A 23,076-nucleotide genomic window follows, 5' to 3' on the forward strand; every position below is an offset into this window, starting at 1 on the left:
CAATTAAAGTGGCCTTTCCAATGACTCGATAGGTCGGAGACACACTAGACTTGGTCTGCCATTGGCCGAGCTGGTTGCTTCAGAGGAAAGATTGTGGTTTCAACCAGTGGCATACACAGCAATTTCATAGACGTGGGTGCCTTTTGAAAACTCACTTCACAAATGTAATCTTGCTTCGTAGTCGCGATAGTCAAGCTTTGTAAAATTAGCTTCTTTATGCGGAGAGCTATGCAGTTCAGTACACCTGAGGAAGTTTGCTTTTGACAGCACTGCTGTTGAACACCAGTAGAATCTTGCAGTCTTCTGAGCGGCAAACTTTCCTTTGTAGGCAGATTGAGGAGCCAATGCCTCAACCACCACAGTAAGTAAGTAGTAGACACACCAGAGACTGGTACAGGCTACTGGTCGAATGCTTCATGTCCCTATGTTGGTTACCATGCATTAAAGGGGTATGCCACTATTTTGGGGCTTAATACAGTTAAAATCGTTGGCTGGGGTTTATAAAGGTGGTAAAGTGTCTTATTTTTCATGTAAGCCATTGTCTTGCTTTAAGACAAGTTAAAAGAGGGAGCGTGTCGCTAAGCTAGTGAAAGTCAATGGATCCGTGTAGCATGCTTAAAGAATCTCTGGTATAGGCCTACCAGACAGATTTTGCTGTTGACAGGGTTGTGGTTAAACCCTTGAAGCGTTTTGTCTTTGTGTCACTAAGCTGAAAACTCCTCTTTGTAGGAAGAAAGAGAAGCCAAAGCCTCAGAAATCACAGTAAGTAATGTAGTGACTCCTGTAGCCCTGTCCCTATGTACTCTGCACTTATAATTACCTTTGCCAAGTAGGTTATGTTTTCGGTTGTGTTGGTTTGTCTGTTTGTCTGTCTGTCTGTTTGTTTGTTTGTCAACAGGAAAACTCAAAAAGTTATAAACGGATTTGGATGAAACTTTCTGGGGTTGTTGGAAATGACAAAAGGGACAAGTGATTACATTTTGGTGGCGATCTGGATCACGATTCCGATCCAGGATTTAAAAAAAAGATCCTTCACCATTGCGGGATGGGGCGAATGTTGACATTCCAGTTTCTAACTCTACAAAAAGAAGGAAAATACTTCGAAAAAATAGGGTGTAACATACTCAAATGTTTTATCAAACAGCTTCCTTGGCGGAGGTCTGCACTATACGTAGCTCTGTTGTGTGTGTGTAGCGATTGTCTGTCTTTATGACACTGAGCTGCAAACATTTATTTGTAGGGAGAGAGAAGAGCCAAAGCCTCAACCACCCCAGTGAGTATGAACTGGAGATGACTCGTGTACCCCAAATTGCTTTGGGCTAAAGCACTGCTTGCTTGCCATTCTGAAACCAACTTCTAGTCACAAACACTAGTATGGTAGAGGTTCTGTGTCACTTGGAACCCCTATGTGACAGTGACCCTGAAATGTCCCTGAGTTAGCACTTGGCCAGGTGTGGTAGCCCCCCTGCCCCCTTGACATCACCTCTCCTTCCAGATTCTTTAAGTTTTACAAACTGTAAAAAAAGTGGGCTGATTTTTGCTGAGCTGTCTTTAAAAGGAAACCAACTTGCGATGAGAGGTTTGAAAGTTCATTCAGCCCCCAGGCCACGTAGACAGGTTTTACACTGAAGAGGACTTAATGTTGTAGTTCAGATTTATTTTGTTTTGGCTTGTAGAACAGTGTACAACAAAGGTGTTTGAGTTCATACTTCGTAGTCCTAGATTTTGTAATTTTGCATCGCATTCCTTTCCGCAACCTTTCCCTGCTCCTCCTCCCACAAGTACAAGTCATCCAATAGCAGTTTTTGTCAGCGATTATCCATCCTAAATTTGATGTGTGTTTACCGTAGCAGCTGAATTGTTATGATTGCTTCATGTGTTTTGCCATTACTCCCCATTATTCATCCATGCTGTTGTCATATCATTTATTATTTTCCCATTTCCATCGTTTAGGGCCATTTTTTTGAACTTTGAATAATGCATCCCTAACTCCATAATTCTTTCATAATGAAACACTTAATTATTAATAACATTACATAAATATTTTAAAAAGACCAAAAGCTTTGTCACCAGTTCCGCTATAGCCTACATAAAGTGTGTCATTTCTATCATCACATTATCATTTATTTCAAACAGCACACCGTAAATGTTGGCGTGCTCATTCAACAATTAGAGAGCAGGAGGACCAACCAGGGGTGCATTTCTCGAAACCATAGTTGCTAAATATGTTAGCTACTTTGTTGTTTGCAATGCAATTTCCCATTGACAACTACTCAAGTTGCTAACTGCTAACAACTACGCTTTCAAGAAACGCACCCCAGATTCTTTAAAGCTACAATTTTTCGGAGCGTGAATGCTCCAAAATTTTAATGTCCATTTGAAAAAAGGCGTGACATGGATCCCTGTCAACCTGAAAATGCCTTAAGTGTTGAATTAGCACTACGGATTTACTGTGCATTATTGTCATTTTTTGCCATTGTTGTCATTTTGTTCTGTTTTCATTTTGCATTGTTGCTGTGCTGTGCTGAGCTGTCCCTGTCCACCTCCCCACCCCTCCCCCTCCACCCCATCTCCACTCATGTGTTCTTTAGGACCAAGGAAGAGCCAAAGCCCCCGCCATCTCAGTAAGTAAAGCGTACTGTAGCAGGTGCCAGGCTTCAGCACTGCTCTCTCCCTCACTCAGCACTGCTGTCTCTGTGCCTCTGACTTTTAAAGTAGAGCTTTTCCCTTAGAGGAATTTCCCCCCTTATCACTTCCGTCTCTCTGCCCTTTCAAGCTACAAGCGTTCCAAGTTCTACGTCTTGGAATATTGAAATCGAAAGTGATTCTGATTCTAGAGCCTCTGCCCCCACCCCCTGTATCTTCAGGCTGGCCTGTCTCTCTCGACTATTAAGGCTAATGTGTGTCAACTGTCTTCTGACTCCTGTTGCTGTTGCTTCTTCTGCCACCCTCTCTTCCCTTCCACCTTTGCAACACCGTCTGACTGCAACCACCTGTTAGATCTTCTGGCTAGCTGACTTCTAACGTAGAGTCCTGCATCTTCTCGCTTGTACAGTAGTAGCAACCTAACTCTTCTGCTCTCCTGCATTTGCTGATTTGATCTGATGACTATTTATTTCATCATCTCGGGCTGATCTGTTACCTCTACAGTATTACCATTAGGGAGCGTTCTTGTCTTCCTGGAGTGAATGAGTGAATGGAGTGAATATACTGCTGTGTGACCGCTAGAATGAGACTGTGTAGGTGTAGAAGTGTGGAAGAGAAAGAAGTAGTGTTGAAGTGAACGAGTGCTCATGAGAGAGAGAGAGAGAGAGAGAGAGAGAGAGAGAGAGAGAGAGAGAGAGAGAGAGAGAGAGAGAGAGAGAGAGAGAGAGAGAGAGAGAGAGAGAGAGAATGAAGAGGATTTCTTTTGGGGTTTTCTTTTCTGCTGGTGGCTTGACGTGGCTGTGCCTTGTTGTAACAGATGGAACCCCTTTAGTGGGATCAGTGATCTGGTTAATAACGTGCTGCTGCCCCAGTCCAAGTCTCCCACCGCCGAGGACGAGCGCAAGTCGTAAGTATGGCGGAGGAGAGTGGAGGAGGTGTGTGGATGGTGGATGGGGATGGGGATGTGGATATGGTGGGTGTGGTGGCGTAGGGGAGGGAAGTAATGGGAAGATGGGGCCACTCACTGACAAAGGTCCCAGATCTGTGTTGTGACTTGAACATTAGCCAATGAATCCCCTTAATGTGCACTGTTCCACCCGTGGAACACTGTAATAGTCACTGAAAAACCTTAGTGCACATTAGTGCACCATTATGATAGAACACATGGTTGTTGGGAAAATAAATTATGACTTGGTCATTACCATTCTGGTAACAGCTAATTTATAAGAGGGGCCTTGTTTTACAGGGTTAAAGGGCCTAATAGTTGGATATTAAATATGCAGCTGACGTTTGTCTACAGAGCTAATTATTCATTAGAACACTACCGAGTTGAAACACTTAATTAATTTGACTACTTCTGACTATTTCTGTGGTGTCAGTGTCAGTGTCAGTTTTTTCAGCTAAACAATGACGCACAGGCAAAGTGTCTTTTACAGTACATGAAATGAATTAGCAAATCGTTTGGGGGTCAAAATGCCATCTTCAGATAGCACACAATTCTCAAGAAAAGAACTCCTATACTAAATACTACTAAGACAACATGTATACTGTAGATGTGTACTAGAATGGCAGCTGTGGAGATGTTATACATATCTAGCCAGAGTGTCCACCAGGACTACCTTGTACAAAACTCCCCTCGAGTGATCTGTCACTCCTGGATGTGTCTGAGCAGCTCACCTGCATTTGATAGACAAGCAGACACTTGGTTCCCCCTGGTGGATGGATATAGGTACTGTAGGTCTTGTGGAAACTATGTCATGTGTGAGTGAGTGGGTAGACTAGAGCAGTTTTTCCCAAACAAGGGTACGTGTACCACTAGAGGTATGCGAGCACACCTCAGTGGGTATGTGGAAAAATTTAATAATGAAAAATATATGGAGTGTAGTCACATTGGGATGGAGGAACAGATACAGAGCATGAGTGATGGAAGCAGCATGACATACTGGCTTTGGGGATAATCAGGACAAAAACGGTTGGGAGACACTGGACTAGAGCAGTGTTTCCCAAACTTTTTTGTCTCGTGTACCCCCTAAGCCTTTTTGTTGTGTAATAAGTACCCCCTAACTCATGTTCTATATTGCTTTCCGTAACCTAATGTGACTGTTCCATACACTTGTTATAATTTCATTTTGCCAAGTACCCCCTGCAGTGTGCTCGTGTACCCCAAATGCTACACATACCCCTGGTTGGGAAACACTGGACTAGACGAGCATACTGTATGCAATTGTTTATATTTGTGAAAATAAATACTTGTGTTGAGCCTACTGTAGTATACTTCATGTGAACTTCTAGAATGTTACTCTGTCATGTTATGCACATCGAGAGGTATTCATCTTGTGCAGCAACAGGCTATTAAAAAATGTCTAGACATTTTAGTTGGAATATCTGAGTGATTTAGTATCACACATGCCATGTTTGTCCTTTATCATTTAACTAGTGTTTTCAGGTACGGTATTTGTTTTGCAATATGCCCTTTTACCAGGTCTACGCCATCTCCAATTGATATAGGCGTTGCGTAAGTACTTGTCATTCAGGTTCTTTTTGTGTTGTAGCCTGTCTAGGAACAGTAATATTAGTCTAGTAATGCCATAGAAAAGTAACACAAGCTTGCTTGTCTTCATTGAGAGCATCTTTTTAATAGTAGATTGCAGATTAGAATAGCTCAGAGTTGATGTGGGACCCTGGGAGAAAAGTGAACGGTGCAATTGAAAGATTCAGAATTATGCTTATGTGTGAGGTCTTCTTGCACAGTTCGTCCCCCTCGGGACGCAAACCTGCGACCTCGTCAACTACATCGGTTCGGAAATGGGAGGCACAGTATGATACCGCTGGACTAAAGGACCAGTCCCCCAGTCCAACGGCATCGACACTGTATGAGGCTTTCGGTAGGGAGGTTTACTAACGTTCCACGCCAACTCTGCTAGTTAGCCTCCGTTATACTTACCTCTTTTAAAACTGACTTACCTCTTTTAAAACTGACACAAGAAATTCATGAGTGGGGACAAAATATAGAAAGAGTAGAAGTCTACACACTGCAGCTCGGCTTTCAAGGTTTGATCAAGACATACAACGTTTCGACCCAGCAGGGTCTTCCTCAGGCATGCCTTTGTGCTGCACCTGACCTCAGTGAGATGGGAATGTGCATGCTTTTATTCATCAGAAGAATTTGCGGACAAAATATGACATTTGTGACAAGGGCAAAATCCTTGTGAACATTTGTGCATATCCAGCCGTGTAGACGGCTCCTCGTGAGAAAGCCAACCCGAAAGTTGCGTAGTGCTGCTTTAAAGGGACACTGTGCAGGAAATGATCAAAAAAGGTACTGCAACTATGCTGCTCATTGAAACTGGGTTGCCTATTGCCAAATTTGATCTTTACATGAAAGTTTAATAAGTAATAAACAAATATTTTCTAGTATGGTACAAATAGTGTCCATGGAGAAGATCCTCCTTTTCATGTATGAAAAGTGCAATTTTTCCAGTTGTAATGAATACTTAGAATTTGATGGTGGTGGTAAGTATTCATGAAAAAGGTAACATTAGTGAATGGGCAGCATGAATACTGGAAATAAACAACTAAAAATCTCACACAGTGTCCCTTTAAAACAATTAGAAAAACCCTCCGTGATCAATGAGCCCCTGCTGAACAGGCTCTTCTTCTGTGTGATGATAGCTATTGATTGAAATGTCCGTGCCTACCTCTCACATGTGCAGAGGGTTTTTAATAACATACTATACATGTGTATGAACAATGGTCGCCAGTAAACCGTCCCATGCACAGTTTTCTGTATTGAGGTCAGCCCTTTGCTATTAACAATGTCTAAAAGCATTGAATCATCTTTTAGACTAATGCGGTGTAAGTACTATTAATTATTATTATTAATTATTGCTATTAAGTATTATTAATTTTCATCAAGACTCAGGAATTCTGGTTTTAACTAATAACTTGCTGCCTTATTCATACACATCCTGGAGACAAGACAATTAAAAAATACACCACTGTAAGCGTACATGCAGTAAAAAATGTCTAATACAGCAATATATGAAATTGAGAGTGTTTCACTCATGATAACTGCTAACACAATTAAGATGACACAGCAGATTTCAGATGAGGGTTGCAGCTTCTGTGTCACATGCTTTTCAAAAGGCAATAGAAGCAAAACAAAGAGAGAAAGGCACATTGTTGCAACCATCCAACCTTCCCTCACCCCTTCCTCCTCCCCGTTACAGGAAGCTGCATCAGCAGTTTGAGATGTACAAGGACCAGGTGAAGAAGATCGGGGAGGAGACCGCCACCACCGCCAAGTCCGCCGCCGCCACGGAGCAGCAGAAGAGCGACTCCCCCACCTGCGGCATCTGCCACAAGACCAAGTTTGCCGACGGCTGCGGCCACGTCTGTTCCTATTGCCAAACCAAGTTCTGTGCCCGCTGCGGAGGACGCGTGTCTCTGCGCTCCAACAAGGTACCGTCGAAACCCTCAGCAACCATTCTTCATTTCTCATTCAAAGAGATGAAGAGATGATGATGTGTTCGTGGGCAGCCGTGGGCCTAGTGGTTAGAGAGTTGGTCTTTCAATCTAGGGGTTGCAGGTTTGAATCCCCCCCTGACCTCTCCCTACATCTCCATCCATGGCTGAAGTACCCTTGAGCAAGGCACCTAACCCCACATTGCTCCAGGGAATGTAACCGATACCCTGAAAAATAATAACTGTAAGTTGCTTTGAATAAATGAAAGCGTCAGCTAAGTGCAATGTAATATAATGCAATGTAATGTGTTCAGATAGACACATGCAGTACAAGTATGGCTTGCACTCTAACAAGTTAGTTTGGCCCCAAACCTTGAACCCCACCCATTGCAAGTGCCATAATGCAGTGTAGTAACCAAGGTCATCTTGCGCTTGCACTTTGGGCTCAAATCCGCAACGTGACAGCAAACTTCCAGTCAGCATGAAAGCACAGGAGCAAAATCTCTGAGCGAAAGGTCTAAGGCCGATAGTTCAGTGCCATCACATCTGTAGGATGATGTGGGAGCTACGTTACTCATGTTTTACTGCCAAACTCTAACTCAAACGCTAGTTTGTTAAATCTGCAATGCAAGGCAAGGCAAGGCAAGTTTATTTGTATAGCACATTTCATACACAGGTGCAACTCAATGTGCTTCACAAAAAAAACCCAAGAAACCCCACTCAAATTAAGTAGACAGACAAAAAATACAACTCTTTCCTGACTCAGAATCAGAATCAAGAATCCCTCAGAATCCCTCAGAATCAATGCTCCGTGGTCATTCATGCCATACACTTGTTATTCAAGCGCATACACTTGTTAGATTAAGCATTATAATTATCTCATTTGCTAGTTTGTGTTAGTAGATTTACACTTCCCGGATCCAAGTTGCTCTATCCATGATATAGACTGAGGATAGAGACCTCCATTTATATACCTCCATTTATACATACAGTAGCACATACTGTAGAGAGCATAATTCATTGGCAAATCCATTCAGGTTGTATTTTACACTGCCTACTGTATGTGGAGTCATTTTCTTCATATGAAATTGTACACCGTCATGATAAAGAATATGACTGACAATCCTCCTTGAAATCTTTTTGAAATAAAATCTTGTGGAGGTGTTTGATCGATCAGTCAAACTAATGGAGGAGTTGAGGACATGTGGGGACCACAAGAGGGAGCTAGCATACAGCTGTTGTAGAACACTAGGCAACCATGCTTGCTAGGAGCCTTCCAGGAAGAGAACAGGGTGTATCCGGAATGTAGAGGAGGAGAAGAAGACAGGACGAGGAAGCACATATTAGGATGCTACTGCGGCGGCAGCCTCGCAAGTGATGGACTGCAATGCATTCATGCATTCATCTTGAATGAACCCACAGTGTTAATTCAACATTTATAGAGTACTCTTCTTGGACCAAGTATACAATCCAGGTGTTAAATTGACTCTCTAAGTGTTGAACTAACACTGCCTTGTTTTACTGTGTATAGCATGAAGTCGTCAGGATTTTTGGGGGCTCGTACTGCGTCTGACCTAAAGATCACACGGAGAAGTTTTTATTATGGCTTCCTAGCATTGAACCTTTTAGTATTCTTCAATTTATGTGCCATGTAGTCCACGAGAGGCAGCATTGAACAGGAAACGATTAAATCATGACAACTATTGGAAATAATTGATGATGGAGATGACATGAGTCATTTTTATTCACAGAAGGTGCATATCAGGTGAAATATCAATATGTCTGTCCTGTCCCCACTAACATCATTACTATTTCCCCTCTTCTGTCTTTTATACCTGTTCTACTGCTGTCTGTCTGTTTGTCTGTCCGTCTCGTGTGCTTACTCTGTGTCTCTCTTTCATTTTATGTGTTCTTTCTGATTCCCTGTCTTTCCCCTTCATCTCTCTCTCTCTCTCTCTCTCTCTCTCTCTCTCTCTCTCTCTCTCTCTCTCTCTCTCTCTCTACCCCTTTCCCCCTCTGCATCTTACCATTTCTCCCACATCATCTCTGCTGCTGTCTTGCTTGCATGGACTTGCCACAGAAGGACAAAGTGGTTAGCAACTTCTTTTTTCTACTTCTTCTTTTCTAGTAGCTGGGTAGTTTACTTGTGTTCCTTTGTTCTGTCTTTTTTTTCCTTCTTTTTCTTCAGTTCTTATGAGTTCACGTTTGTGTGTGAGTGTGTGTGTGTGTGCGTGTGTATGTGTGGGTGTCAAAATATATAGCATAGCATCGTCTTCTCTTTACTGTGTCTGACCGCCACACAGAAACAGGATCCAGAACTCTACACTCACTGGCTACATCATCGCTCCTTCGGCAGCATCAGCTGACGCGTCTAAAGATACGAGCGCGAAGTTAGAGCCGGCCGGCAGGGCCGCGCGCGCGCGCATAGAGCCACGCCCCTCTGATAACGCTGTGTCAGGTGTCGCTCCTACAGTGAGCTCACGTCTACTCCAATCACCAAGACACTTGAGGTGACACTGAACATAGCGCGTGAAAGACAAACACAAAATAATAGGAAAAAAGACTAGAAGAGAAAAATGGTAATCGTCGAGTCAAACAATGAAAATAAATGACTGGTGATGAGACAGCAGAAAACCCAGCACCTTGAATCCTGTCGCACCAGACATTATGAAGCTGCCATTTTTTGACCCAACATCTGTCTATGTGAGGCGGCTTCTGGTCTGGTGTAGCCCTGCACCACCACCAGCAGAGTAGTATGTAGTATGTGCAGGGTGTGATTTGTCGGAAAACCAGAGGGGGGGGATGAGTTTCAGATTTTAAGCAATATCAATGGAATTACCTCAAACTGTGATTAAAATCGTGTAGAAAAAGTGGCAATATTAAAACCAGAAGAGGGGACAATCCCCCTCATCCCCCCCCTACAAATCGCACCCTGAGTATGTGTATATGAATGTTGAGGAGCATTTTTGCCCCTGGTCACTGGTTGGTTAATCAGTGACTAATGTGCTATTCACCCTCCATAAATAATTCAGAGGGTTGCATCACGCAGAGTGTCCAGTGAGGACCTAAGGCAGGGCTCTGAGGAGCAGGCAAGACACAGTGGCCTGCGCTTATAGAACAACATATACTGTACCGGCCCTGCCGTTGGCCAACCGGTAGGGCACTCACCTGCCATGAGGCTGACCCGGGTTCGATTCCTGGCTAGGGTCCTTTGCCAACCCCTCCCCGTCTCTCTCCCAATTTGCTTTCTGTCCACTTCTCACACTGTCCTGTCAAAAATAAAGACCAAAACAATCTGTTAAAAAAAGGAAAGAACATTTAAAAGAAAAAAAAGCAGAACAACATATACCAGGGAGCGGTGAGATGTGGACTGGGGGTGGTGGCAAAACAGGTCAATAATCTATCTATCTATTTTATACATTTTATTTTATACTTAGCTTTTCAGTTATTTTCATGACAAACTTATATTACAATCGTTGCCGGTTCAGTACATCAAGAGCAATTCTCCAAGAGCCTTGACCCACACAGGCCCTCCATTAGAACGGCTTATAGCAGTGGCTCCCAGACTGGCGGTCAATTTTTATGGTTTGTAAATTAATTTCCTTTTCTTATGATTTTAAAATTAAATGTAGCAATAATGGACCAAAACTGTTCGGCATTTGGAAATTGAGGGTGGGGGTCGCAAAAATATTTTGAGGTGCAAAAGGGTGTTGCAACAGAATAAAAACTCTTGGAACCACTGGCGACCCGACCATCACTCATCACTAGGGTTGTGTGGGTATGTTCTGACTGTCATGCTACCGGGCCTGGCTCTTTGGTGTAGAAGTCAGAGGCCCTGTTTGGTTGACCCCTGAAGGTACGGGTTCGAATCCCGAAGGGGCAACTCTACTCCCCTTCGTTATAGGCACTGACTAGAGTGTCCTACTATTGTGAGCTCCAGATGTGAGCTCCACATGTCTTCAGTGTCAGTCGCTAGGTCAGTCGCTCGGTCGGTCAGTCACCTGGGGCTCTGGTCAGACCGGGGCTCTAATGACCGAGTGTACTGGCCTTCAGAGGGTGACGACCTTGTAAATTAGGAACAGAAAGGGCATACGATTCACCTTCCTCACTCAGTCAGTCACTCTACACCTCCGCTGGCTTACTGCGCAGTAAAAAAAATGCAGAATTCAACACTTAGAGAGTACGTTGGGACCAAATACACTCTAGAAGATGTTAATTTGACTCTCTAATTGTTGAATATTCACTGCATTTTGTACTGTGTGGAGGCGTTTTCTGGCCAACCAGGGCTGCATTCCCCGAAAGCACGTACAGTAAGTACTAATTAAGTACTTCCGAAGTAGCACTTTAGTTCACATGTAACACCGTCATAAGAGTTTATGGACTTTTCCCCAAAACCATTTAGACGCGTCAGACAAAGTAAAATTACATCAGTTTCAACCATTTTTGTTTTCCCCATATTATTATCCCTCTTTTTTATTTGACCTGTGATGTCTCAGGTCAATGGAGCCTTCCTTATGTACCGGAGGCCAACTAGCAGAGTGTGGCATGGAATGTTAGTAAACTTCCCTCCCGAAGCCTCAATACAGTGCGGTAGCGTTGGACTATCGGACCGGCCCTTTAGCTCAGCGGTCTCGTACTGTGCCTCCCATTGCCGGACCGATGCGTTGACGAGGTGGTGAGTTCGCGGCCCCGAGGGGGATGAACTACGCGGGAACACCTCTGTCACAGTGGTGCCTTTGACCCAGGATGGGAGTGAGGTTTAGGGGTGAGAGTGTAATGGAGACCAACTAGCATTTTGGCATGGAACTTTACTAATCCTCCCTCCCGAAGCTTCAATACAGTGCTGTAGCATTGGGCTATCAGACCGGCCCTTTAGCTCAGCGGTCTCGTACTGTGCCTCCCATTGCAGAACCGATGTGTTGACGATAGTGAGTTCGCGGCCGGGGGACGAACTATGCGGGAAAACCTCCATCACATTTGGACGTGATGGACTTGTGCCTCAATCTGAAGCTGATTCACCACAATGTCTAGGCAAACTAAACCTGGTTTACTACTGAAACACCTTATTGTAATACCTGCTTGAACACACCCCTGGCCTGGCCTGGTGTGGTGTGGTGTGGTGGAAGAGCGCTTCAAGTCTATGTAAACATCTATTCTATACAGCCAGCAAGGCATGTACAGTATGTCTGTGGTCCGGTCCAGGGGCTGTCCCAGGATGCACCTGGAGGTGAGAGAGCGCTGGTTGCCATGGCAATAGGGGAGTGCAGGCAGGCAGGGCCCCTGTGTGTCTGGTTGCGGTCTGAATGGCCTGTGTTGTCTGCTGGCCGCATGGATTGGGTTGCCCCGAGCAGTGCTGGGTGACCAGATTCTTTTTCAGAGCTCAGCACGGTGACGTCATGGAGCACTCACACCCCTCACAGAGCTCTCGTTCGCTCTCTTTCTCCCTCTCTCTCTCTCTCTCTCTCTCTCTCTCTCTCTCTCCCTCTTGCTCTCTCTCTCTCTCTCTCTCTCTCTCTCTCTCTGTCTCTCTCGCACACACACACACACACACCCCTCTCTTTCTCTTTCTCTCTCTCACACACACACACACACACACACACACACACACACACACACACACACACACACACACACACACACACACACACACACACTCTCTCTCTCTCTTGTGTCCGCCCAGCCTCCCTCTTTTCCCCTCTCTTCCCTTCTCTCTCTCTATCTCTTCTCTCTGTACTGGTCTCGTTCTCTCTCTGTCTCCCTCTCCCTCTCTCACTGTCATCTCTCTCTGTCTATTCCTCTCTTTCATCTACCTACATCATCAAATGCTGTTTTTGTCCATAACAGAAACTCTCTCTCTCTCTCTCTCTCTCTCTCTCTCTCTCTCTCTCTCTCTCTCTCTCTCTCTCTCTCTCTCTCTTTCACCTGCCTTCTGCATACCTGCAAGTATACACCCAAAAGAAAAAAAATGAACAGCTATTTTCCTGATTTCGTTGTAAATTATTACATTTCCAAAAGGCTGGAAAAAATACAGGGAATGGGGGCTAAATATTAAAATGCAGATAAATGTCAACCGTGCATTTTCTCCGCATGGTTGGACAACATCTGCCTCAATTCAGAGCGATTCGGTGAAGACGTGCTTAGAAATCACCTGGGCTAAAAATAGATCTCCCGTTTCAGAGAGCCCAATAGGGTACCGATTTTTTTGGCCTCGTGGTGTGTGTGTGTGTGTGTGTGTGAAGGCTCCCGTTCGTGTCTCGTGTGCGTGTTTCTCTTTTTTTCCCCTCCTCTCCCCCTCGTTCGTTGTTGCTGAACACTCAGGAGCCACCGGGGACGATCTGCATTCGTAATGAAGCGGATTCAGCCTTCGCTGCTTGATCCTAGCAGCATCCATAAATAATGTAGACATAACTAGTAACGGAATGCTGGTGAATGCATTCTGCCGTTCGTCCTAGTTATTTTTATGATATTTTTCCTCCCCATTTTTGGCAGCGAGTGCCGCATACAACGGGGTTTGGACTTGGGATGTTGTTGTCGTTCACCTTCAGAGTTGACTGGAGTTCCTTATTGGGCACATTTAGATAATTCTCTGACGTATGAGGTGTGTTTTGATATGTATTTTGGCCGGAGGCAAAATATGGACCTTTGGATGAAGGCAGCAGAAGCGATATTGTTTTTTCGAGACTGGGACTGTCCATGGTGCTGAAAGTGGATATTCTTTTTCGCGTTTTGCGCACAAATTGCCCCACAGTCTACTCGCGGACAGAAGCTGACTGAGACCACCACCATGGGTAGGAAACGTGTCTTTTATAGATAAGACTGTATTGAGGCTGGACGCAGAGTTTGCCGTTTATAGCTGTTTGTCCAACGATGAAGGCTATCTCCCTGTCCTAACTTTCTCTCCATTCATTATTGTCATTATTATACCCAAAATGGATATGTACTTAAGTTCTGGTCACTTGCTAGTTAGCAAGAAAATTGACCTACAAACATATAGGCTATTGTAATAGCGGGATATGGTTATCGAAGATTCTCCTTCGCGTCGCTGTCTTTGTCAATCTTTGTAGTTTCATTCAACCGCTTTATTTATTTATTTTAATCATGTAACGCAATAATGTAACGCTTACCTAGATAATGCGCCCCTGGTAACTGGCAACTACGTAAGCTAACTATTTATCATGAACATGTTGGGCTAGTGACCGTTGTGTCTTTTGAAAAAAATAAGATATAGCCTGGTTTCACTAATTAAGAGACCGTGGGTAACGGAGATTATGCATCGCAACGGTTAATGCGTTTCCATATGGAGGCGCGCGCCGTTATCTCGAGCTCCCTGTGCTCGCCCCGTGGCAGAGCCACTTGGAATTCAGGCAGGGAGGCTGAAGTGAAAGCTCAGCACTCACTGTAATAGCTGAAGGCTGCGTTCCTTTTGCAAAGAGACATTTTTTCCACCATCAACATAAAAAGGACAGAACATTGCAAACGGAGACTCTTTGGACTTATGTTTTAAGTAGGAGAATATATGACTGAATATTGAATTATGAACATAGTGTACACGTGTATGCAGAGAGATAGGAATGTACAGTTTCATAGTACATGGTTTGTTTGTTTATTTATTATTAGTATGGTAGTGTTTTGTGCCTTTTTCTCTGTTTTGAACACAAACAGAAATCTGTGTTTTATTATTATTTTGTGTGTATGGATGTATGTGCCAGGAGAAAGAGAGAGCAATCAATCTTATTGTTACCCCTCACATGCATCTCCTTTGTGGAAAATAGAACCTTCTAAATAGGCCACAGCCTATGTTAACATACCCTGTCTGCTAAGATAGCAATAAAGAATTAATCACCATCAGTTTTCTGTAAAAGCTCTCTCTCTCTCCCTCCACTCCGCTCTACTCTCTCTCTCTCTCTCTCTCTCTCTCTCTCTCTCTCTCTCTCTCTCTCTCTCTCTCTCCACTTCTCTCCCTCCCATTCTCTCTCTCTCTCTCCCTCTCTCTCTCTCTCTCTCTCTCTCTCTCTCTCTCTCTCTCTCTCTCTCTCTCTCCCTCTCTCTCAGTCTCCCTCTCTCTCTCGCCCCTGTCTTCAGGCTGTCACTCATTCTTTCATACAATGGTGACTCAGCAACTCCTTCTCTGCCCCCCTCCTCTCTCTCTCCCCCTCTCCCCATCTCCTCCTCCCTCTCTCTCTCTCTCTCTCTCCGATGCAAGGCCGTGGTTAGTGGCCTGTATTGATTTCGCTGTGCTCCTCACTCTCCTGTGTGCGCTGTGCTTGCTGCTGCCACTGTGTTGTGGAGGCTTGGGGCTCAATGCAGGAGGGAGATTTGTACAGTACACTGGGGTTTGTGGGATGAAGCGATATTTTGTCATTAACACACTCGCTGGCGACATGCTACTGTACCCACACACACACACCACACAAATGCGCGCGCACACACACACACACACACACACACACACACACACACACACACACACACACGGACACACACTGACGCACACACAAACTCAATGAGATGGCTGATGTACGTTATCATACCCCCCCCCCCCACACACACACACACACATATGTATACTCATGTACCCACCCACAAACACAAGTGTACAGAACCAAGAGAAATGCACAGTCATGAGGACCACCCCCCCCCCCCCCCCATACACACACACACGCACACACACACACGCACACGCACACACCATGTCTTGATATGCGCATTACACCTTGCTAACAAATAATTCCTCAATGTTTACAAAAATACACATGCAGACTGTAAATACACATTCGTATATCCAGGAATCAGTGCATGTAGGCAATGCATAATACTATGATGCCCATTGAGAATAAAGCCAAGGAGCCAACTGTTCTGCTCACGCACATTGGTGTTGTTTCATGCAGGAGAATGAGGAGTTTGGGGAAATGCTCCTTTTTTATTTCCAGCACCACTAACGCTAACACCTGAGATACTTGACCCACTTTGTTTGTCTCCGTTCTCTCCGCTCTCTCTCTCTCTCTCTCTCTCTCTCTCTCTCTCTCTCTCTCTCTCTCTCTTTCTCGCTCCTTTGCACCTCTCCAGGTGATGTGGGTATGCAACCTGTGCCGAAAGCAACAAGAAATCCTCACAAAGTCCGGGGCCTGGTTCTACAGCGGCCCGAACCCGGGCGGTACTGAAGGACGCCGGTTAGGACCACAGGCCCGCCGGGGTCCAGCAGGCACCGGCCCGGACACGCTTAGGAACGGATCGTCCCTAGACAGCAGGTGGGTCTGCGTATTTCCCTTCTACCTGGCCGCTGTGGTAGCCTGATTGTCATTTCCCAAATGGCATGGTTGAACCGTCTCCCTAGGTTTGCTACTGTTTGACTGGTGTCCGACAAAGTGGGTGGAGTTCCCGTTTTTTTTGTGAGATCAGAAACAATATTTACATTGCTCTTGGCCTGACTAGAAGCAACGGCGCAGGTGTTGCGTCACTAGGAGGGCGTGGCCTGCCTAGCACTGTGGTGGGCCCGGTGCAGCATGTAATGGTGAAGTCAAGTGGGTCTAGTGTAGTTTAGTTTAGTTTAGTTTATTGGTTTATTTCATCAGGGACCATGTGCAAAGTACATTAGTTACATAGTAAAAAGATGACCTGCACCAGATTATAGCTAATAGCTAATTTCCATCTGCAGTCCCTGGGCAGGTAAGAAGACATGGTGTCAGCCGTGGTGTAGTGCAATGTTTCCCAACCTTTTTTGTCTTGTGTACCCCCAAGCCTTTTCATTGTGCCACGAGTACCCCCTAAGTCAAGTTCTATATCGCTTTCTCCATCCCAATGTAACTAAGCTCCATATGTTTGTTAAAATTACATTTTTCCAAGTACCCCCTGCAGTGTGCTCGCGTACCCCTAGTGGTACACGTACCCCTGGTTGGGAAACACTGGTGTAGTGGGTAGGGAGTTGGACTGTTGATCACAGGGTTGCCGGTTCAATCCCGAGCCTTATCGATCCCTTCCCTCCCCCCCTGCCTCCATGAGTGAAGGCACCAAACCCCACACTGCTCCAGGGACTGAAACTAATACCCTGTAATATCTGTAAAGCCGGGCATACACTGTGCGATATTGTCACTCGTGGGTATTAAGCTCCTGCTCACACTGCACGATGGAATTTCACTATTTAAAAGTTCACATCTTACGACTCACGTCCTCACACTATACGAGCCGACAGTCGGATGCGAACCAAATGCTTCCACTGCGCGACGCGACAGACATGTTTCCCCGGTCTGCAGAGGAGTGAACATGCGCACCTGAGGTGGAGATGAGGTCGCGTTTAACAGCAAATCCCACGGCCCTATTAATTTGTGCATGTGAAGTGTCAAACCGGGTCGTAGCACTGCTTTAACTGTGCGATTTACACACGAGCCACGACCAGGATTTCAAACAGTTCTGATTTTCTTGCGACCCTGCGATTGCACAATCGTGAGGCGAAATCGCTTGTCGTTACCCCATGTACACTGCACGATGCGAGTCACGATTGACCTGCGATTGAGCAAGATATCGGTCTGACTCCAAAAACGTTGCGAGAGTGCCAAATCGGGTTAAAATCGGGGCAAAAGTCGCACAGTGTAAGCCCAGCTTAAGTTACTTTGGATAAAAGCATCTTCTTCTAAGTGTAATGTAATGGTGTAATGTTGTTCTTTGTCACTCTGGTCAAATTAACCCCTTTCATGCAGAGGCTCTCAATGGAGCCTGGAATAGACTAGATCGGGGATTCTCAAACCGTGGGCTGGGGCCCACTGGTGGCCCACAAAGGTAGTTCAAGTGCACCCTGAAATCATTGTCTGAAAAAGTAAGTAATGTTTGTGCGCTCGACTCAATAAAGCGTGCCCACGTTTACCTTATTGGGAACTCATCTTATGAAGTCTGTGCACTCAATGGTATTTAGCCGTGCCCACGTTATATACCTCATGAGCACAATTTACTAAAGTGGGCACACAATTACTGTGTGCTCTCGTTATTTCGAAAAATAAAACATGATTCCAAATTGTGCTCATGAGATACAAAGCATGGGAAGGAGCGCACGTCATCAAGCACACAGTTTTTGTAATTCGAGCCTACGATTTAGGAATGAAGGCACGGTGTAGCCCCTTAACCCGTTAAAACACGGCATTATAAATTTGTTGTTACCAGAATGGCAATGACTGAGTCGTAGGCCCTGTGTCATGTCATAGTAGTGTAGTACTATGGCAATTAACCTTTCAAAGACTATTATAGCGTGCCTCAAATGGTACAGCATACATTTAGGGGCTAACACACGGTGTTCCACCAGTGGAACGTTGTAATAGTCACTGAAATAACTTAACTACTATAGTACTACACCACTATGAAAGTGCCACAGGGCTTTTAGTAATACATTATGACTTGGTCATTGCCATTCTGGTAACAACTGACTTATAATAGGGGCCATGCCTTACTGGATTGATAAATCGAAGGCCCTCTTTGCAAAGTGAGCATTCGCGTTATTGGCAGCTTCGGTTATTCTTCTCATCCATGAGCCCTTAGAGGCTCCGTAGTTATAACCTTACTGCCACCAAAATGGTAATGGTTTTCGGTAGGTTGCTCACATCCTACCTGACATTTCGCTGGTGCCAGACAGTAGTGTCAGACAGTGTCATGCATACTTTAATTAAATAAAGTTTATTTTTGGAGCAGAATTGGTAAGGTAGTGTGCAGACCTACTTTCAACAAAGATGGTAAATACTATGTCTTAATTAGCAACTTAAGACTCTTGCTAATGTCATCTCAGAGTTTTGCTATGATGTATTAAGCTTTCAGCACAAAAGAGTGAGCCCATCTGCACCAAATGACTACCTCTCACTGGCATAGGTATAGGTTGCCTGATTCAAACCGGACCATATCACAAGTGAGATATGGTTTTGAGACGTCTACTGACTTTCTCTTAGGGGAGGTGTGGTTTTACGATTGCCAACGGCCATTTATTGACCGTATACGTAGCCCATACCCAATCGTGTCAGTCGTGTTCAAACAAACTGCAAGCTTCCATTTGTCAAGTAACATGCTTTATCATCTTTCCACCCCTCCCTGCTCCCTACCTCAGGCTAGCACTTTCAGACAAACTTCTATGCTGACTCTCAGATTAGAACGATTGTGCAAAGCAGTATGGAATTTCCCAGGCTACTAGGTGCTTTAACCCGTTAAGACACGTTGTTATAAATTAGCTGTTACCAGAATGGCAGTGACCAAGTCGTAGTGTATTAGCAAAGGCCTTGTGTTATGTCATAGTGGTGTAGTACTATGGAAGTTAACTTGACTATTACAATGTGTAATGACTATTGTAATGACTATTACAGTGTGCCACAGGAGGTACGGCGTGCACTATGGGGCTACTGAATCCCAAACACAATGCATCAGTTGCAATGGGCCATTGTAGGATTTGATCATCTGCATATACCTTGATGTGACGGCATGGATGTTGGTGGTGATTTATTTGTCCAATATAGCTGGCCGCTGACCATTTTGACTTCATACTGAAGCTTGAATGTGCTTGTGCACAAGAAGTTTGAGAGGCGAGTCATGTAATGTCATTCTGGCTTAAAAAAAATCAAAGTGTTGTTTTTCTACAGTCATAGAGAATGGATGCCATCTCTAATCACAATGATGATGATGACGATGCCTGGTGATCTGTAAAGTGTGTGTGAAGAAATTTAAAAGCAGTTGCCAGACGAGAATTAACCAATTCCAATACGTACATACTATAGTGTTGGAACTTGGACACAATCTTTTTTGAGGCACAGTTGCCTTCATAGTGACAACAAGGCAGCATTTTTGGCAGGTCCTATTTGCCTGCAGATGGACCATTGACAAACAAACTATTGTGTAACAGACATGTCACTTGTGTTTGTACAGAAAGGCAGTGACGATGCTTTGGGTAATGATCATGGCATTGCTAATGGTGGGAATGTTTACTCCGAAATGTTTTGCTCCATACAAGGTCAGGGAGACTGTCAATACAATTGATGTCAGCCTTTTAGCAGGGAGGATGATGCCATGTACACAGCTTACTGAGTTGTATCACAGTACATTACTATCATTCAGATATGTGTGCTAGGCCTTTTTATTATTTAACTACTGAACATGCACTAGAACATGATTATCGTTTTGTATGAAAAGTTAATTAAACACTGCACACATGATACTGTTCTTTTTTCTCTTTATTTTTTTTGGAGCGAACAACATGTTTCGCTCAGTGTGTCTTCAGGTTCAAACAGCAAACCTTAAGGCGCTGTGAAACACAATGATCAAGTTTTCCTGCCTTACACCTGCACCTGAACACCTGTGCACAAGGACTTCCATGTACTTTGATGATTATAGTTCTCTTACTGTGTTAAAAGTTCTATTACAGCACATTGCAATCATTCAGACATGTGTCTTTTTATTCCACTGTCTCTCTTACCTTTAACTAAAATGTATATACAAATCGCACTGTTATAACCCAGCTGTGTTGAGGGCGAGAATTGGTGTGCCGGCCATTGGTCATGGTTTCTGGCCTACTACTTAGCAAGTTGGCTCTCGTGTATCTGTGTATCTGGGTCAGGTGCAGCAGAGTCCAGTTCGCCGTTTGATTATTCAGCATCAAACTGCCTGCTGAAGAAAAAAGTCTTTACAAAGTGGTGTTACGTGGCGTGCCCTTTTTTTATCACACTCTTTTTTTTGCCAAAAGACACGAATGATGAAGTTAAACAACTTTTAATCATTGGTATTGGTATTTCCCAATATTTAAACTTTTATGATTCTATAACAGTGGCCTTGGTTACATGGGACATTTCATTCCGAATTAACTCCATGTAATTCCAAATAAAACTGCATTCCGCTTTGAAAACATCATGTAAACACCTCCCAATTCGGAATTAAATGAAAGTCCAATGTACACTCGATGGAACTTAATTGTAAATTAATTAATTGTCAATTATTAATTCAGTATTCAAAGCATCAAGTAAATGTGGCCATTGTCATAGTTTTTTTTTAAAGATTGAAATTGTCCTTAGTTCACTGAGCCCTGGTTTCAGAGTTTAAAAGAACTATGCTTTGGGGTCCTTTGGGTTCGAGCAACACTATCCAAGTGCATACACTTACCCATTCTCTCTCTCTCTCTCTCTCTCTCTCTCTCTCTCTCTCTCTCTCGCAGTGAGGCCTCTTGCTTGAGAGTGTAACAGAGTGGAGTAGAGAGAGAGAGAGAGAGAGAGAGAGAGAGAGATAGAAAGAGCGATACCCTCTTTTTGGATATTGATTTATTTATTGGAGGTGAACTCAGCCCCTTAGACATTATGTTCTTCAGGGAGACACGCAGAAGATGGAAAATGGTCATGTGCCTTAGCAGATTGAAGAGCACCCCCCCCCCCGCTTCTCTGCTGTGTGCTCTTTAATGGCATGGCTTTGTTTACTGAGCTCAGGGGTGATTTTTTTTCTCCTTTAAAAGTGGAAAGATGGAGAGATCAACACTGGGGAGAGAGAACAAGAGAGATGCTGAGTAGTTTTGTGTGTGTATGTGCGTGTGTGTGTGTGTGTGTGTGTGTGTGAGAGAGAGAGAGAGAGAGAGAGAGAGAGAGAGAGAGAGAGAGAGAGAGAGAGAGAGAGAGAGAGAGAGAGAGAGAGATAGATGGATGGATGGATGAGAGAGACCAACATGCTCACCAAAATGCCCTTTTGGTGTTTTATGAAGAGAATAAATACAGTTTGGAGGTGGTAACGCATTTAACAAACACAGTTTGTACGGTAGATAGTGAGTGTGACAGAGGTAGAGAGAGGTAGAAATACAATACAAAGCACCTACATTTACATGAGTGAACTTTACTTTCGCCACTATGGCTGCCCATCAAGACCTTCCTGAATCCTGGTGGTATTTTCCCTGAAGGATATCCTGATGTTCTTGTGACCTTGGACAATACTAAAGGGAAGAAACAAAGAGTTTAATCCATTGACACGGAATAGATACGTCAGTGGTTTATCAGAAGCAGAAACCAGGTTGACAAAACTTATGCTACAGGAAACTCGCTACAGGAAATGTGCTGTGTAAACCTGGATTTATTAGGATATTCTCAAAGGGAAACTCATTTTAATGCTGGGTCACACAGTATTTTATTTAATTCCTCATGTGCTTGCTTGGCTTGATTGGTGATGAGTTTACATAATGTGAAATTAAACCTGAATCAAAAGTGTCCTCCTGTGACATGCACAATGATGAAACAGAAATGGCAAAAATAATGTGGCTATATGTAGAAACACTGCCTTGAAATAGGGAGTTTGGTAGGGCAAGGTCTATATTAATTCAACATGTTTACAGATGAATAGATGTCATGCTATGTAACCTTAACTCATACAACATTTCACATTTGAATGACACCATTAAGGGGCCAATATGTCTGACAAAAGAGACATATGAAGTGAAACGACATTTTTTAAAAATGAAAATAAAAGTATTTTTTAATATGTATCAAGGCCATGTCAGGTAGGCTAAGCTAATATGCAGCAGACCATCTCGCGACTGCATATTGTGCACGCGGCCCTTGTGGAGCGCGTGCTGTTAATGTAGTGATAAATGATAAGCCGCTTCCAACTTAGTGGATTTCAGCACCACATCCTTCCATCCCGGTCTCCTCCCATATTTCCTTGTTTCTGGTCCAGCTCGTCCATCACTACAGTGCGCGCTGTACAAAGGTGGCGGGACAGCTCTACGCCCAGTCATTTGTGGGACGGCATGCATGAACGAGTGGTCTATGTTTGCATTCGTGATATTGATAGCCATAGCAGCTAATTAACCAGAGGGAGGGTGGTAGCCTACATGATGTGTATGGAGGTGTCAGTACCGAGGCGACTGCTAAATATGCGCCGTTACTTCTTCAGCTTCCTTCTGCCGCCCACGCCTCGGACAAACCGATCGGTCGAAAATGTAGCCTACTGTTCCGGGGTCGCGCGTAAGTTTGGAGA

General features: G+C 44.2%; 1 protein-coding gene across 1 annotated transcript in view; it reads left to right on the top strand.

Annotated features, from left to right (window-relative positions):
- The window catches only part of LOC134436030 (regulating synaptic membrane exocytosis protein 2-like), a 50,453-nt gene extending 34,049 nt beyond the window's left edge, over positions 1-16,404 (top strand). Inside the window, exons 2-6 of the mRNA XM_063185059.1 lie at positions 2,592-2,624; positions 3,464-3,550; positions 6,876-7,107; positions 9,191-9,202; positions 16,177-16,404. Of these exons, the coding sequence (XP_063041129.1) occupies positions 2,592-2,624; positions 3,464-3,550; positions 6,876-7,107; positions 9,191-9,202; positions 16,177-16,404 (592 nt within the window). The remainder of the gene's footprint in view (positions 1-2,591; positions 2,625-3,463; positions 3,551-6,875; positions 7,108-9,190; positions 9,203-16,176) is intronic.
- The last annotated feature ends 6,672 nt before the right edge of the window (positions 16,405-23,076 follow it).

This window comes from Engraulis encrasicolus, chromosome 20 (assembly GCF_034702125.1).
Source record: "Engraulis encrasicolus isolate BLACKSEA-1 chromosome 20, IST_EnEncr_1.0, whole genome shotgun sequence".
NCBI classification, from domain to species: Eukaryota; Metazoa; Chordata; class Actinopteri; order Clupeiformes; family Engraulidae; genus Engraulis; species Engraulis encrasicolus.